General features: G+C 45.4%; 1 protein-coding gene across 3 annotated transcripts in view; it reads right to left on the reverse strand.

The window, feature by feature from the left end:
- Kif13b (kinesin family member 13B) overlaps positions 1 to 18,159 on the reverse strand; it is a 148,323-nt gene that overhangs the window by 54,871 nt on the left and 75,293 nt on the right. For all 3 annotated transcript variants that reach the window (XM_057785908.1, XM_057785907.1, XM_057785909.1), the window contains 9 exons: positions 17,569 to 17,781; positions 16,191 to 16,301; positions 14,808 to 14,942; positions 9,803 to 9,933; positions 6,512 to 6,598; positions 5,027 to 5,217; positions 4,003 to 4,213; positions 2,544 to 2,706; positions 1,161 to 1,307 (listed from right to left, as the gene is read on the reverse strand). In XM_057785908.1, coding sequence (XP_057641891.1) covers positions 1,161 to 1,307; positions 2,544 to 2,706; positions 4,003 to 4,213; positions 5,027 to 5,217; positions 6,512 to 6,598; positions 9,803 to 9,933; positions 14,808 to 14,942; positions 16,191 to 16,301; positions 17,569 to 17,781 — 1,389 coding nt within the window. The remainder of the gene's footprint in view (positions 1 to 1,160; positions 1,308 to 2,543; positions 2,707 to 4,002; positions 4,214 to 5,026; positions 5,218 to 6,511; positions 6,599 to 9,802; positions 9,934 to 14,807; positions 14,943 to 16,190; positions 16,302 to 17,568; positions 17,782 to 18,159) is intronic.

An 18,159-nucleotide genomic window follows, 5' to 3' on the forward strand; every position in this document is an offset into this window, starting at 1 on the left:
AAAGAAAAAAAAAACCACATAAAGTAAACTCGTTTGACCAATAACTTTACCACCATATCCAGACTCCTCCTCCTCCTTCTCCTCTCTCTCTCTCTCTCTCTCTCTCTCTCTCTCTCTCTCTCTCTCTCTCTCTCTGTAGCCTTGGCTGGTCTATAACTCACTATACAGACCAGGCTAACCTTGAATTAACAGAGATTCTCCTGCCTCAGTCTCTGGCAGCTTCTTTATGCAGAAGGTTTGACACAGAAATAGAGAAACAGACAGATGACTAAAAAGAAAAAGCTGAGAGCATTACCCCTTCATTGTTCTCTCCGGAAGGAAGATCCCACTAAACTGTTAGACACATTGCTGCCATCAGCACAGCAGGGGGGGCATCTTTCTACAGAATTACAGAAGAAAACTACAAATTTACGCAAATATCATCTCTTCGTAAGATGACAATGTGAAAAAACAAACACTGAAAAGAGCTAAGGAAGAAAGGCACTCCATGTGGAATTGTAAACACCAACACCGGCACAGGTAGCAGGGTGTGACAGTGCCCGCCATAAACCTTCCCTCCACTCAGGAGGCTGAGGTAAGAAGAGAAAGCTGGGCTACAGGGAGTCCTGTCTTAAAGGAACAAATGTCTAGAAGAGACCAGCAACAAAATAACACAGGGTGTATTTCTGTTTTAGGTATGTACAACATGGCTTACTTGAGCAAGAAAACCTGGCAATAGAGGAGTCAGAGTCAGAATAGATTTTGGGCACTTACTTTGGGATCAAAATGCCTTCACAAACCTTCCTAACAGAAAATACCAGGGTGCACTGACGACTGTGAAACCATGAACAGTGGGGTAGCTGTTTGCAGTGTGCTGAGATGGCCTGGTACCGCCTCAGAGAGAACCCAGAATAACCTGAGACAGATACACTCACTAGCAGACAAAAGGGCAAATTCTGCTAGAACCCCAAAAGAAAAGGAGATAAAAAAGAAAAAAAAACATGCAAATGACCAATTATTAAAATTCTTACATAGCTCGACAACTTAAGGATTAAAATAAATTTTACTTTAAAAATTAGAGCAATGATTGCGGAAAAGCAATCAACGTCCCCGAGCCGGCAAATTCGCTATGACGTGGCCCCTTCTTGGACAACCAGGTAAGTGACCCTTGAGCGACTCACCGGGCTGTCTTCTTCACACTCCTTCCACTCCTGGTAGAGGTCTCTCATATCCAAGAGCCTGTTTTCCAGCTTTTCCAAAGACCAAATCTGCTTTCCCTTTCCTTTTCTTCTCACCTGGATGGCAGGTTCGCTGAGGAGAGAGCCTCGCTGCAGAGACAGGAGGTGGCAACAAGGCAAAGTCAGCTGAGACGGTTATGAAACATTTTTACTCTTTGAGATGGGGTCTCATGTACCCCAGGCTGGACTCAAACTCCTGACCTTCCTGCTTCCAGCAGTTCTCAACCTGTGAATTGTGACTGTTTTGGGGTCGAACAGGGACCATCAAAGACCATAAAAAAAAAAACACAAGATATTTACATTACGATTCATAACAGTAGCTAAATTATAATTATGAAGTAGCAACGAAAATAATTTTATGGCTGGGGTTCCTCACCATGACATGAGGAACTGTATTAAAGGGCCGCAGCATTAGGAAGGCTGAAAACCACTGTCCTAAAGGCTGGGATTACAGGAGTTTACTACTGCTGTAGCCTAACAAACATTTATTTTCAGAAGTGTGAGGGTTTTTTATATTATTGTGTGTGTGTTTGTGTGCATGTGTGTGTGCATGTACCATGGCACATGAGGAGGTCAGAGGTCACCTTGCAGGAGTTGGTAGTCTCCTTCCAACATGTGGGTCCTGGGGATCATCCTCAGATCATCAAGCTCAGTGGTAGGTGCCTTTACCCAGTGAGCCATCCTGTCAGCCCCCAAAACTGTGACTTTTCATTTGTTTAAATCAATAGCATTTTATCTCTTCACAAAGTAGCCACATGGAATGCTGACGAGAATAAATTATCCAGGGTACCCCAGTCATTCATTTGAGGGCAAAAAAAATTCTCATCAGTTTCCTACTTAAAACAACTAAAGGAGCAGAGCATGAGGCACAGCCAGTGGTCGCACAACACTGCGTATGGACTGAGTGCCACTGCAGCACTCTTTCCAGAGCAGTGCTGTCTCCAGGGTGGGTGTGCACGCTTATAATCCTACACTCAGGAGGCTGAGACAATAGGACAGAGTTTTCAAGGCCATCCTAAACTATTATAAACCACAAGATATAATTCAAAAATCCAAGAAGCTCATACCCATACCTCAGAACTTGGGAGGCTGAGGCAGGAGAATTACCTTGAATTTGAGGCCTTGTCTCAAACAACAAAAAATGCAGGAATAAAGAAAGGAAGCTGAATGAGAAGAAATTATAGGACCAGGAGTGCATGCTTAGTGGCAAACAGAGTCACACAAGCAAGCACACACTCAGAAAATTAGAAGGAATAACTTCCCACTAATCCAACCACTGGGTGGAGCCCAGTGGAGCCTCAGCTATGGCGTTTCTGCTTTCCTCACCTTCCTGTTGGCATCCAGGCTGGAGGCTGGAATCTGGAGGGTAACTTTGTACTCAGTTCTTTTATCCAGCTCCTCTGCAATGTAACTAGCTTCTCGCACCAGTAGGTTGGCCTTTACAATCTGTTCCCTTAGCCTCATCAAGCTGTTATTCAATGTTGCTTCCCTTTAAGAGAAAATAAAAACAGGACTGGTGGGTGCAGGAAACAACACACAAAACAGCATATGGGAAACCATGGTCACATTCAACTCATTCACAACTCCACAACTGTCTCCTGTACTCAGGAACATGTATGAACACTGCCCCATACACACACTGGTCTCTGGACCATGTCACAGCACAGCACTCCTTGCATAGCAAGCCGGCCACAGGTAGGTGCAGGGCTCTACAAACTAAATGTAACACCAGGCACCCTGATCAGTTCAGATGCACTCAATATAACATGCTTCACTCTCCAGTCCACAGGGATGTTTGCCGGTATGCAGACCGGAGTAGCAGGGGTTAGTGCTGCACTCTGGAGCTGTGGGAGATGGCATTTAGTGCTATGCTAATTAGCCCATACAGAGATCAAGATGGTGCTCTGCATCTTATTAGCATCGTGCTTTACCTACCTGACCTCATTAGTCCAGACTATCAACTTTCTTTTCCCCTTTCTTAAAAAGGGCATCTACCAACCTTCATAATCTAAAGCATGATACAATGGTAAAGTATACTTCTCTATTCAAAGCCAAAGGCCACACAGACTGAAAATGAGCATCATCTAAAATGGCATTTTGTTGGTGGTGGTGGAGGAGGAGGTGCTCTCTGTGTAGCCCTGGCTGACCTAGAACTTGCCCTAAGACCAGGCTAGTCTTAAAGACCAGATATCTGCCTTTCTCTGCCTCCTGAGTGCTGGCTGGGATTAGAGCCGTGTGTCACCCACCAACTAGCATGGGCTGCTTTAAAGAAAGCTGAAAGTACCGGCAATTCCCATCTTTCCAAAAATGAAAAGAGCTGGAAAGCAGCTTGGTGGTAGAGTGCCTGCCTAGCGTCCACTAGGCCACGAGCTCAATCCTCAGTGCTGTGAAAGGAAAAGGAGCAAAGACGAAGCTAGGCAGCACGTGAGCACAGACCTGCAATCCCAGGGTACAGGGTGCCGAGGCAGGAGGATTCTAAGTTCCAAGCCAGCATACACTGCAGGGTGATTTCAAGGCCAACTTAGGAGATACATGTGTATAAAACTCTGCCTCAAAATAACAACAAAAGAAAAATGAAAGAGGAAAAAGGGAGAGGAAATAGAGAGATGGGGCGAGGTGGGAAAGAAGTGAGGGAGGAGGAGAAGGGAGAGAGACACACCAAGTGACTCCTGGCTGTAGCACCCTCTTGAAATGCTACTCTTTGTAAGCGGCACCCAGTGTTTCCATGCAGAGCCTTCCCAGGTAGGGAGTACAAACACTACCCAAATCAGTCAGGCTGTCCTACCTCTCCTCAGCCCACTGTCTCAAGCGCTGCTGGGCGCTGGGCGAGTGGAAGGAGAGCCGGTCCGCACCACGGCAGTTCTGCCTCTCAGGAGACAGCCTTCTTCGGAGCTGTTCCAGTTCGTGTTCGTACATGAGCCTCTGGCGCTCCAGAGCCGATCGCTTTTCCTCCTCATGCTGCTGTTCTAGGCTGTTCAATATGGACTGCATTGGATCTGAACATGTTAAAAGAAAAAAAATGTAATGAATAAGAGTATGGTGTGATAGTTTGAATGTAACTGGCCCCATAAGCTCATAGGGAGTGGCACTATTAGAGGAAGTGTGTCACTGTGGGGGCAGGCTTTGAGGTTTTCTATGTTCAGGATACTACCCAGTGCCTCAGACCATTTCCTATTGCCTGCAAGATGCAGGACTCTCGGCTACTTCTCCAGCACCATGTCTGCTTTGCACGATACCATGCTCTCTGCCATGGTGGTAATGGACTGAACCTCTGAAACTGTGAGTTCTCCCAAACCTACCCCCCAACCCCTACGCGCATGCATGCCCCGCCAGTTAAATATTTTTCTTTATAAGAGCTGCCATGGTCATGGTATCTCTTCACAGCAATAGAAACCCTAAGACATAAAGTATACTTCAGACATCCATCATTCATTCAAACTGCCATGATACATTTCAGACAATTTGGAGTGAGCGTGGCTTTTTCACTGCCAGTTACTTGTGTGATACTTTAGATAGACTCAACCCTGTCTGCAAAGCAGCAAAAGAGAAGGCTAAAATATGTTCTCCACAGAACCTCGGTTGTAGTGAATGCTCCAGAAACACAAGAAACCAAAGGCAGTCACACTTCAAACCTGGGAAATTCCACCCATGAGGACAAGTTTGCAGTGATTTATCACAGCAGAGAGAGGACGTTCTGTAAGTAGAATCAATTATTACAACCAAGGATACAAACAGAGTTCAGAGGACATCAAGAAAAGTGTGTCATCAAAAACATGCTCAGACCTCCCATAAGCACAGCCTGTGCTCACCGTTGCTGCCCAGTGCCTTCATGGTCACCTCCATCTGTGCATACTCGAAGTTGAAGTTGATCTCGCTGGACACCTCACTGGAGGAGTCCCCGTCAGCATCCAGATGCTCATAGCTGCTGTCGTTCTTCAGGGAAGCATCATGCTCCTCATCCTCTCGTTCGACTTTCTTTTTCTTTTTTGGCAGATTGAGTCTTGGGGTGAAGAAAGGGTCATTAAATTAAGAAGGATGCTTATTCATCCCATTCCTTACATACTGGCATTTGCTAGAGGCTAAGGGAATGCCACAGCAGTACTAAGAAGCTGCTACACTTAGGACCTTTGTACTCTAGTACTAGAAATAAGACATCTACATGCGTACAAGTGACTGCAACAAAGTTTGCACAACTTCTACACATTAGGTGAGAGAGAAAAGCTGAGGACCACATCAGAAGAAGAACTAGATGTGCTGACAAGTCTCTGGAGACTTTATAAGTAAAACGCCATGGTGTACACAACCATACGGAACCATCTGAGAGTCTGGGAGACGAGTCAGCAACACTTTCAGTGTGGAAGGAAAAAAATGAAAAGCATTTCCCATGAGCTTGCATCCTTCTAATCTTTCCTGTAAGATCAAAACAGCAAGTGGTATAAAAATAAGGATCAGCACCAGTTAGTTATGAGCAAGGTTTGTTAGACAGAAGAAACACATTAGCCAAGGACAGAAAGAAGAGACCAGGGTCTGAATGCTACAGCAGACATTTGGGGTACAGTGTTGCAGTCACAGATGAGAGCCGTCCTTTGCAGACTCCCTTGCAGCTACTTGACAGAGTTCACTCAAGGGGACTAAGAGGAAGATTTCTCGTGCCCTGACAAGAGGATAGCAAGGTTGTCCTTTGTTGCCCTTTTGTCCCTGTGAGCTGAGTGCTTCTTTCAGGGCTGCAGGGGCACAGTTCTTCCACAGGGAAGTGCCAAGAAAATGGTAGAACACAGCCCATGCTAGCAGCCCTTTCCTTGAGGGCCTCTCACTGTCTGGGAATACACAACCTGCTTAAGCCATCAATGTCTAGTGTGCTGGGACTCAATGAAAGCATGGTCAGAGAAACCACCAACCTTCTCTTGGGGATAAGGAAGCTAAATCCCACATTTCTACTACTGCTTTTCAGACAAAAGAAAATAACAGTATGCAGACAGATAACTGATAGACAGACAGAAAACAAACCCAAAAGAAAAAATGAATTAATTCTGATACCAGATTGGGGGGAAATCTTACACTGGAAAGAAAATTAAACAATAATTAAGTTCAGTATTTTTGATGAGAGACATGTCATTCTCAGCACCCAGAGTTCACATATATATGAACAAACACACGACATGAATCAACATATATGTACAAGCATGAGAACACACACAATAAGGTGTCATTTTTATGCTGTTAAAATGACTCTTCTGTTTCAGAACACAGTCTTCAGTGGCCTCCCACCTTTGGAAATGTGAGCAATGCCATACCTGAAGAAATGGTTGTTTCCCCAGAGTATCCTGTCCCCATGGTGCAGCTGGATGGGGCTGCAGACAGAAGACCCGTTGACAAATGTCCTGTGGGAAAGAGGACAGCATGAGTAGGATGACCATACCCTCTGCGTCCACCACCTTATACTACAGTAGCTCAGTTTCCTCAAACTAAACCTGCACTTGGTGAAGCCAAATATTTGTAGTTACATCTCTACACTTACCTCAAATGCTGAGGACATTAAGCATTATTATTTTATAGGCTTCAAAGTTCTAAGCATTATATAACCCACTTCATACACTGATGGTACTTTCAGAGATCAACCTCTGTTTCTCAAAGCTCTGAACATATTAGATCGTAGGGAGGAGTAAATATGGAGCCATGACAGGTAATGATGAAAGACAGAGCAAGGAAACAAAGCAGAGCCAAACCAGATGGATAAAGAACTCGCCAAGTGACCAGATTCTAGAAACAGAGGCAGACACCAGGGGTGCAGCATGAAATCGACAGAGAATTCTGAAACTGCTCACAGTGGAGAGTGTCACCCATGTCCTTTCAATCCAGAGATGTCTCATCAGTTCAGCTGAACTGTTTAGTTCAATAACAGACTTCCATAGCAGACATGGTGGGCAGAACACTAGCATGGGAGGAATTTGGAAGGACAGGAAACAAGTGGAAAAGTACGCCTGTGCATATTTCCAGGATACCAGCCCACGCCTCTCCTCTACCAACTGAGTCACTGGCTGAGAAATAGGACATCAAGTACAAATTCTTTAACTTGCCATGGGAGGCCTTTCCTTCCTTCCACAAGGAGGTTTCTATATCTCTTCCCTTCCCTCTTCTAGGGAACCTTCGGCTCCTCTGAAAGCAGATTTCTTTTCTGTACACTAAGTGCAATCAACTCTTCCTCCACTGGGGAACCTATCAGTCCCTGGGATCATTTATTGCTTCATCAAAAACAAGGTCCCGCCCCTCTCTAACCCTCTCTAGCCTCCAGAGTCTTCCTCACAATCCAAGTCCATTTGGATTCCATTTCCTCTGCAGAGCCTGCTGAGCACTCTGGTCTGAGTTTCTTTAAACTCTATAAAGCTACGATCTTGTTTGTTTGGTATTGATTGTGGCTCTCACTATGTAGGCCTAAGCTCAAGACCCTTCTGCCTCAGCCTCCTTAGTCGTAGGCTTATGAACATATGCCAACACATGCACTTACCTGGCTTTTTTTTTCTGGGGGGGGGGTTTTCGAGACAGTGTTTCTCTGTGGTTTTGGAGCCTGTCCTGGAACTAGCTCTTGTAGACCAGGCTGGTCTCCAACTCACAGAGATCTGCCTGCCTCTGCCTCCCGAGTGCTGGGATTCAAGGCGTGCGCCACCACCGCCCAGAGTTACCTGGCTTTATGTGTCCGCGATAGTCTATGCATTTCCGTCCGCACAAACTCTTACTCCCACTCAAACCTTGTTCCCCATGTGGGATTCTTAGACACTAACACTGACCCTTTTTGCTTTTGTCTGTATGAACATTCAAAGTACAAGCTCAAATACAGAGTTGTGACTGCTAAACTTAGCACACCCAAGGCTTTATGGCTCCATTCTTCAAATACAATGAGTTAAGAAAGAAAAATAGGAGGCCAGGCATGGTGGCACATGCCTTTAATCCCAGCATTTGAAGAGGAAGGTGAACCTCTTAAGTTCAATGCCAGACCTATCCACAGTTCAAGTTGCAGGGCAGCTAGGGCTATACAGAGAAATCTTGCATAAGGAAGAGGGGGTGGGGAGGAAGAACACAGGCTTACTTTGGAAAAGCACTGCAGTTAAGTCATGATTTAAAAAAAAAAAAGAATATAAACCAGTTTTTTTGTTTTTTTTTCCCCCGAGACAGGGTTTCTCTGTGGTTTTGGAGCCTGTCCTGGAACTAGCTCTTGTAGACCAGGCTGGTCTCGAACTCACAGAGATCCGCCTGCCTCTGCCTCCCGAGTGCTGGGATTAAAGGCGTGCGCCACCACCGCCCGGCTATAAACCAGTTCTTAAAGTCAATCTACATGGGGTACCCATGACAGAACTTGCTTCTATTTCAGCATTGGCCCATCTCCTGTTCTGACACTCATATAGACCATGCCAATCATCAGCATGTCTGACACTCATATAGACCACGCTGGTCACCAGCCTGTCGCCTGTGCTGTGAGCCACCTTGCTGAAGCTGCACACACAGTAAGGCTTTGACAGCAAATGCAGTCTTGTCAGAGAAAAATGTTCCCCCGGACTGTCCTATGATCAAGCAGTATAGCATTGAGTAAACCCTGACCCTGAGCATACAGCACCTTTACTATCTCAACTGACAAGATAAGAAACTTCCAGAAAGCACCGCTGCTTTGTACCAAAGATGGTGACGCCTTAACACACACAAAGCAGCATTTCAAATCTTCCAGGTGAGCAGTGAACAGAGGGAGCCTGCTGCCAAGGGAAACAACTGGCAGCATTCATTGCCATAACAAGAACTCTGAGTTCTGGAAAATTTTTGTCCATATCCTCCACCCAAAGACCACTGGGAAGTTATCCCAAGTTGAACTACTTGGACTTGTTATTCAGACTTGGAAGCAGTATGTGGAATGACTGCCTGTGTGGCAGTGCCAGGGTGCCAGGGAAGACCTGGGGTAGAACTGGGCTTTGGCTGGTGAGGAGAGGGTTTAGAATTATCTCCATCATTAAAAAGTGTAGCTAACAGGGAACTCCCCCAAGCAGACACTGGCAGAGCTTAGTCCTAAAAGCCAAATGGGAGTTGACAGCCAAAAGAACGGCAGGGCTTTATAAAAGGAGATAAATAGGGAATGTAGAGACTTCCTCCCCAAACCAGAGGAGTGTGCCAGCTGAGCAGAAAATGGTTCCAATCAAGACAGAGTGACGGCGGCTGGAGAGACAGCTCAGTGGTTAGGAGCACATGCCGTTCTTCAGAGGACAGGAGTCTGATTACCAGCACCCATGCAGGGAGGGGGCTCACAACCGTCTGTGACTCCAGCTTCAGGGAATCTGATGACTCTGGCCTCCTTAATCACCTGCACCCATGTGTGTATCCCGACACACATACATACACATAACTGAGAAGAAAATTAAAAAAAAAAAAAATGAGGCCATGTAAGTGAGGCCAGGGTGCCAGGAGTATGAGAGCATGGGAGATGCTAAGATTAAGTAGAAAGGGTGTCTTAAGTGAGCTGAAAATAAGAGCAGGCCGATGTCCCTCATCCTCCCCCACTCCCTACCCCCGACCCAGTGTAATGCACACTAACTTAAGCATGTTACCTGGTGTTCTTCTGAGGGGTCAGCATGACCTGGCCTTCAGGCATGATGTCTATGATACAGTGCTCGGGAAGAATGCCCATCCCGCAGAGCTGGATGTCCTGGGAATTTGCTGACCCTATCAGTGTGTGCTCCTAAGAAAGAAGTAGAGTTCCCTATGAATTAAGATCAGTTTCAGTCAGCCCCTCAGGCACAAGATCTGAAAGCAAATGAATGGTGGCCCCTGACATTCATTCTATGAGTTCTAGGTCTTTAAAAGAAGCAACGTCCCTCAGTTGTTGTCAAGCTCAAAATACAATCTTCTATTTATGTCTGTCTACATTTGTTATTTCTCTTACCATCTTGGTTTTAAATATTTTGTACCACTCTCAGAGTATAATCCATATATCAACAATATTTCACATTATTGTCTAAAAACTACAGTTACAGAGCTGGTAGGTAGAAGAAGAAGGATTGGAAGTTTGAGGTCAGCTCTGGCTGCACAGTAAGTTCAAGGACAGCCTTAACTACCTGAGACTTTGTTTCAGGAAGAGGGAGGGAGGGAGGGAGGGAGGGAGGGAGGGAGGGAGGGAGGGAGGGAGGGACGGACGGACGGAGGGAGGGACGGAGGGAGGGACGGAGGGAGGGACGGAGGGAGGGACGGAGGGAGGGACGGAGGGAGGGACGGAGGGAGGGACGGAGGGAGATGGAGAGTGAACAAGAACTATGTGGTCTCAATCAAAATGAGACAACTACAAAAATAAACGCTGTTTAAAGACAGCATCTGGGGCCAGGAAAATGGCTCAGTAGGTAAGGGCACTTGAGGCCAAGCCTGAGAAACCGAGTTCAACCCCCAGAATCAACACGGTAGGAAGAGATCTGACTTCCACAAGTTTTCTGCTGACCTCCACATGTGTACCTCATTTCAGACACTTTCTTTCATTTTTTTCTAAGGTATTTTTAAGTGTATGAGTGTTTTGTCTCATGTTATATCTGTGTACCATGGGCAGGCTATGCCTATGGAGACCAAAAGAGGATTTCAGATTCTGAGGGACTAGTTACAGACAGTTGTGAGTGGGCATATGGGTGCTGGGAATTAAACCCAGGTCCTCTGAAAGAGCGGCCAGTGATCTTAACCACTGAGCCATCTCTCCAGCCCTTCTATCTCAGTGTTTAATATATTTTCAGAGCTAGACCAGTGTCACTGTCACACTGCCCCAGGCTAATCCCTCACCTGACACTGACTGGGGCTTTTGGCCCACTGTACCAACTAGCATGGAAACTGTACAGCTGGTATATCCTGATATCTCCCTCCTCTTGAGCCCCCATGACACTAGCAATTATTGAGTTACTGTTTTGCACATGCTGTTTTCCCCCTTGTTTTGACTGTAACCTATCCAAGGCTCCTGCAGCTGGTACAACCAACACAAGACAGAGTCTGCAGTGGTCTGGTATCTGTAGACAGTGATTACAAGTCAACAGAAACAAGAGACACAAATTCAAAACAGGCAAAAGTAATCCAAGTTCTAGTCCTGGCTATTCTGGAACTCATTTTGTTGACCAGGCTGGCCTCAAATTCAGAGATCCACCCTTCTCTGCCTCCCAAGTGCTGGGATTAAAAGTGTGCACCAACACTGCCAAGCTAGAAATCCATTTTTTAAATAAATACTTCGCATATCAAATATGTGAGAAACACTGGATTCCTAGAGACACAAGAAACTTTCAAGTCCCAATTAGAATTTATAATATAAAGGAAATCTCAAGTCTCTCACTTGAGGTTGCAATCTATTGTGATTTGGAAAATACACTAGGATCCAGACTCTAAATCCAAAAGGCTCAGTTCTGCAAACTCTTTACTGCTCAATGCTTAGGTCAACAGTATGCTCCAAGCAACAGGGGGAAAAAAAATGAAGAAATTTCTCACAGGCTGTCTATCTCCTTGGTATACACAGGCCTATGATCCCAGCACTCAGAAGGCTGGGTCAGGAAGACTGTTAAATTCAAGGTCAGCCTGAGACCCAGTCTCAGAAACATGCTCCACCCCACCCCACCCAAAAAAATGATCTAATGAGTACCTAAAGCTGGGATGGGATGACACATGGTGAGCAACTGAATGAACTAATAAGGGACTCCAAACGGTGACAGTAGAAGGTATATCAGAGTACAGATGGAGGGGCATACTCTGGAGGAGAAAATCCTATAACCTGGACACAGGATGGCAACAGAGATGCTTTAATCTGGAACCCGAATCTGCAGGTGATGTTGGGATGAGGTCAGCACATCTGAAGTCACATCCATTCGAACTGACTTAGAAGTTGCAAGCTAAGAAAAAAAAGTGCAGCCTCCAAATTCCCCCATCCCACATGGTAGCATTTTCTAAAGAGAGACCATTCTTGGACTGAGCTCACCCTTCTGAATGTGCCTTGTCATGAGGATGGTCTCAGGCGAGCCTGGCACTGTCTCAGACTGAGCCCAGATGGAGCTGACCATTCTGGAAAAAAAGCGATCTCCTCAACACAAGGAACCAGAAATGTTGTGACTCCTCTAAACACCCCTCTCCAAACAGCTGCTGCTGATTTACTAACTTTTTACTTAGAGAACAGACATCAAACGGGTTGCTTTTTTGTGGGTTGTTTTGTTTTTCTGCGTATCCTGTAATTAGACAGTATCACTTCTGAAGGAAAAGGAATTCCAAACTCTGAGACTCTAAAGGGGCAAAGTGCCTCAGTCCTAGTCTACGGTGCATATTCCCAGAGTCCGTGAGTGTCTGTAGACTGTTCTAACTCAGGATGCTAGGCTGGGAAAGCATGCCTTGCCTTGTACGCATGAGGACTTAAGTTTGATTCCAGAACCCACTTACAAATATCAGGTATATCTGCTATCTCAGTCCTGAGGAGGGAGGTACAGGAGTATCCCTGAGGCTCATCTGACAGACAATCTGGCCTAACTGGTGAACACCAGACCACTGAGAAACGCTGTCTCAAATTAGTAAATGTCTTTCATGACCCAAGGTTGTCTCCTGATGTTCACATGCCTGCCCACACACATACCTGTATATACATGTACACACAAATACAGACATATAGCATATTAAAAAAAGATGCTGCCAACACTGTTCAAAGTGTCATGAGAATTGTGATGACATACTATTTTTACTTTCTATTTATTTTATACGTATGGGTACTTTGGCTGCAAGTATGTCTATGTGCCACTTGCATGCCTGTTACCCTTGGAAGCCAGAAGAAGGTACTAGATCCCCTAGAACTGGAATTACAGACAGTTGGATTTTTTTGGTTGGTTGGTTGGTTGGTTCTGTTTTGTTTGAGACATATTCCATTATGTCGCTCTGGTTATTCTGGAACTCGCTTTGTAGATAGGCTGGCCTTGAATTTAGAGATCTTCCTCTTGCTTCTGCCTCCAAAGTGTTGGGATTAAAGATCTGTACCACAACACCCAGCTGTAGTTACAGACAGTTGTGAGCCACCATATTGGTGCTGGGAATCAAACCCAAGTCCTCTGGAAGAACAGTCAGTGCTCTTAAACACCGAGCCTTCTCTTCAACCCCACACATTATTTTTAATAAGCAAAAATAGCATATGTGGGAGAAATCAGAATAGGGAATGCAGATTAGTTGTGTAGTGCTTCTGTCTGTAAAACTTACCCATAGAACCAGTCTTCACATGAACCCAGGAAGCTACCTAGAGGCACTTTCTTCTGGTGTATAAAAAACCAGAAAAGCTTTGACTCTGCACTAGATATGCACGCATTCATATAAGTGTCAAAGACATTATTTAACTCACAGCATTGCCAAAACTATATAAGATACTTAGGGGGGAAGGTGGGGAGACTTATCAAAATGATAATAACTAAGCAATTATTTCAGTGCATCCTCAATGAAAGTAAGAAAGCAGCTGTGCTGGTTGGATTTTTTGTCAACTCTCACCTTGATACAACTAGAGTCCTTGGGAAGAAGGAACCGAAATTGAAAAAATGTCTCCATCAAATTTCCTGGGGATAAATCTATGGGGCATGTCCTTGATTAATAATTGATGCAAAAAAGCCCATGGCATGGACCACCATGGGCAGTGCCACCTCTGATCAGGTGGTTCTGAGTGGTATAAGAAGGCACTCTGATAAAGCCATGGGAACAAGGCAGTAAGCAGTGTTCCTCCATGGTCTCTGCTTCTGGTTCCTGTCTGTAGCTCCTGCCCTGGTTTCCCATCATGATGGACTGTAAGCTGAAATAAACCCTTTCCTCACCAAATTTCTCTGGTCCTTTTTTTTTTTTAAATCACAGTAATAGAAAGTAAAAGGACACTAGCCAATGTGCATGTTCTTAGAAGGTAAATGACAGCATTCTTTACAACTGTCTCTGACTTTATCAAAGCTAGCTCTCCTTTCCTCGCCACACTAGTTCATGTAATGATGGGAAGAACCTGGGCTATGTGCAATTAACTCAGGCTCTGGAACAGGTAAGGGAAATGGGAGGCACTCCTCGTATCTTACTGTGTCAGGCTCAAGGACTTTCCTGGCTTTCCCATCTTCTGAGATTTTCAGATTTCAATGTATATTGTATTTTCCTTTCTATTTCATATGCTGGTCCGCCCGATGTCTAGATGTCAATGTGTACTGTATTTTCCTTTCTATTCCATGTGCTGGTCCGCCCGATGTCTAGGTGATCAGCTCTCCCTTTTGTTTGTTAATAGGTTGATAATTTAAACTTTTAAATTTTTCCTAAAAGTTATTGGAAACATCAATCTCCTATCGAGTGGCCCTAACTAAGAACTTTAACTATTTCCTCTCTTATTTAAGAAAATATTCCCTATAAATTATATTAAATAATGGCAGGTACATTACTTAACTTACTGGAAATAATATCAAGATATTCTTTTTATATAAGTAGTTCAATAACATCACTCAAAGACAGAAAATGGAAACTGTCCCAAAACCCCAAGACTGTCCTACACTCCAAGTGATGAAATAAAAGCGATGGGTAACACCGAGCGCTCCAAGAAGGCAATACACTCACCTTTAAGTAGTACACCAGGAGTTCATTCAGAGCGGGATCAGCATTCAGGTTAACCAGGAAGCACTTGTCATCGCCAACTTTGATTCCAGAAGTCTGAAGAGATATCCCGAGGCTCTCAAGCTGCTTCTGCCGCTCCTGCAAAGACACCAGGGAGGTGGTGATCCCCAGCCACAGAGGCAGCAAGACACAGAGGCTCTGACAGTATCAGAAGACTGTCCCACACCTTTATCATCCAGTGCAAAGAAAGCATTCTCAGAAAAAATAAAGATGATCACGTTTTTCTCTTTTCAAATGTTAAAAGTTTCACTTCACCAGAGCAGAGGTCAAAACAGCCTGTAACGCTTGTAGGGCCCTTCAGCCTGGCCCATGCCCTCTCCTTCCATCTCAACACACTCGTTCTCCCACCTGGGCCACCATGAGCTACACGGAACTTAAGGTCTCCTCTCAAGTCACAGTCATCAGAGTCACTGACCAGGTCTACCACAGTGTAAAATAAAAATATAAAAATAAGTTAAAAAGTTAAAAATTAGGACTTGGCAAAAATAGGCTTCTGTATCAACCCCCCGACCCCCCCAACACACACACACACAGGCTCGGGGTCCCTCAAGGAAGAAGAGACAGAAAGGCTGCGAGAGCCAGAGCTGGAAAGAAGCAAGGTCAGTGTCCTCTGGTCAGAGCAGGGCCACTGGAGGCCTGAGCTCAAAGCAGCTAGGGGACCTCCACAAAACCTGTCCACGATCACACCAGTCAACATTCCGGAATGGAGGGGGGAGGTGCTCACGAGTCCCCACCCTAAATTAGAGACAGTTGATGCTGCTGGGGGAGGAAAAGTCAGCTTTCTTTAAGGTATGGCACCTGTTAGGTCAATCCTGCCCCAGAGTGAACGGTCACACACCCATGAGTGTATGAACAATATAGCTGGGAGGAAGGAGTGGGCAGTGACTGCGATCAAAGTACACGGTACACATGGATGAAATTCTCAGTAAACATGATGCTCAGTAGTGGGGTCCTTGCTTAGCATGTATGGGGTCCTGAGTTCAATCTCCAGTACAAATAATAAATAAATACTGATACTACAAAACTAATCATTTCTCACACAGAAACAAGCTAATGAGCCGGGCAGTGGTGGCGCACGCCTTTAATCCCAGCACTCGGGAGGCAGAGGCAGGCGGATCTCTGTGAGTTCGAGCTAGTTCCAGGACAGGAACCAAAAAGCTAAAAAGCTACGGAGAAACTCTGTCTCGAAAATCCAAAAAAAAAAAAAAAGAAAAGAAAAGAAACAAGCTAATGAAGCTATGAAATCTTTACCTTCAGACCAATTCTGTGTGCTAGATTTGCCACATTGCCACCTGAGTACCATAGCAAACTGCCCCCAACACAAACCTGTGCAATCTCCTCGGTTTTCCTTAGTTTCTCCTCCCAGGTCACAGTCATTTCCTGGATGAGTTTCTCGGATTCTTCCAGACGGTCTTTCAGCTCTGGAGATTTCATTGCCTAAAAACAAAACGTTACTTTTTCAAATGTCTCTTTGGTGCCAGGAAAGAACAACCAGCTGACTGTGAAAGGTTAAGGGCTACCACCTGCCACTGAGTTCTCCACCTGCCTAAGCAGGGTAGTGGCCATCGCAGACCACAACACCTATCCTGGAAGGACTACAGACCCAAGAATCAGCTATGGTGTACTCAGAAAGACAACCTAACTCTTCCCTTTCCTCCAGCCTTCTACGAGGATCTCATTAGATTTCAGGAGATAAATGTGCCAAGCTACCTATGGAGGGCTGATGATTGTAATTCCGGTAAGCTGTACATCTAGACTCACAGGCATTGCTTCATCTTAGTCTCCTCCTGCTGATGATTTCAGGAATGTTCTCAAGGCTACACAAGTTACATGTGTGCATGCTGCAAACTGGACAGCATTAAAATAACACTTGATCTAAGCCCAAAGGCAGAGAAGCAACGGGTGGTGTTATTAATAAAGGGAAGACAGAAACCACATCCCCAGGTAACTGTTATGACCATGTAGCCTCTTGATTTTCTACCATAAGCAGAGAAACGAGACAGGAGAGGGATGTGGTGCCAGCTCCAGAGACAAGTCCCTGGGACAGAAACACTACCCACAGCAGGAACCCAGAATATGACATTTCATGCTAACCCAAGGAAAGCGCTCGCATCTAGGCAAACACTGTAATTTTCAAAGCCTGTTAGAGCCCAAGCATCAGCTGCCACAGAATGAATGGAGACACTGACCACACAGAACACCTCCGAGCTCTGGCTGCTTCTGTCCTGAGACAGCTTACAATATTATTTTACAAACCTAGCTCACCCGTAACAGAAAAGCGTGGGATATAAAGGTGAGGGTGCCTTCTGTTCTAACTGCAAGCTAACAGAATGAGAAAAAAAAAGGCATTCAATTCCTTTTGCCACAACTGTATGCCCAGTTTCTGCACAAAATTAAATCACTTATTTTGTCCCACCGTCTCTCTTTCTCCCCTCTTATTCCTGGGCAGAAACGGAAAGTAGCATGCTTCCTATTCCCCATATGCTCTTATCCAATCCTTTTCAATAGCCATAAAAAAAAAAACCTAAATTTCAAACATGACCACCTACTTTATCGCTCTACTCAAACTCCTCTTCCCACAGAGAATCCCAGAGTTCCTAGCAGAGTACTGCTCAGGGACAGAACAAAATCAGGGGAAGAAAATTCACACTCCAGCTTGCCAGGGCCACCAGTGACACAGAGCCTAACCAGCTGGGCCTCCTACCTCAGCCTTGGTCAGCTGCTCACGGAGCTTCTCCACCTCTTCTCGGAGATCTCGGATGATCCGCGCATTAGGATCCTCATTCACCACAGCATGGTTGACAATGTGCTTGGCTCGATCTGCATACCTCAGGGTTGAGAGGGTTTCGTCATAGTTATCAGCGGCTGGGCTCACAGTGGCCACCATGGCGGTCTTGCTATTTCCCCCCAGACTGTCCTACCAAGAAAAACACAGTGAAGAGTCTTTTAAAGTCTGCAGAAGACATCACATGAGAAAGCTGAAATCTGAAAGACTAAAACAGCCCAAGGCCAAGCACACACAAGGAAAAACAGGGGTTCACAGGCAGATCCTCATGGGGCTCAAGCCTGGAGCTGTCTCTTCTCTGCCAATTACTTTCTTTTCTTTTTGGGGGGCAGGGTGTAAGGGTGGTGGCAGGGAGCAGGGTTTCTCTGTGTAGCCCTGGCTCTCCTGGAACTCACGCTGTACACCAGGTTGGTCTCGAACTCAGAGATCCATTTGCTTCTGCTTCCCAAGTGCTGAACCTTAAAGGTGTGCGCCCCATGCCCAGCTCCACTTACTTAACAAACAAAAAAG

The sequence above is a fragment of the Chionomys nivalis genome, chromosome 12, assembly GCF_950005125.1.
Source record: "Chionomys nivalis chromosome 12, mChiNiv1.1, whole genome shotgun sequence".
NCBI classification, from domain to species: Eukaryota; Metazoa; Chordata; class Mammalia; order Rodentia; family Cricetidae; genus Chionomys; species Chionomys nivalis.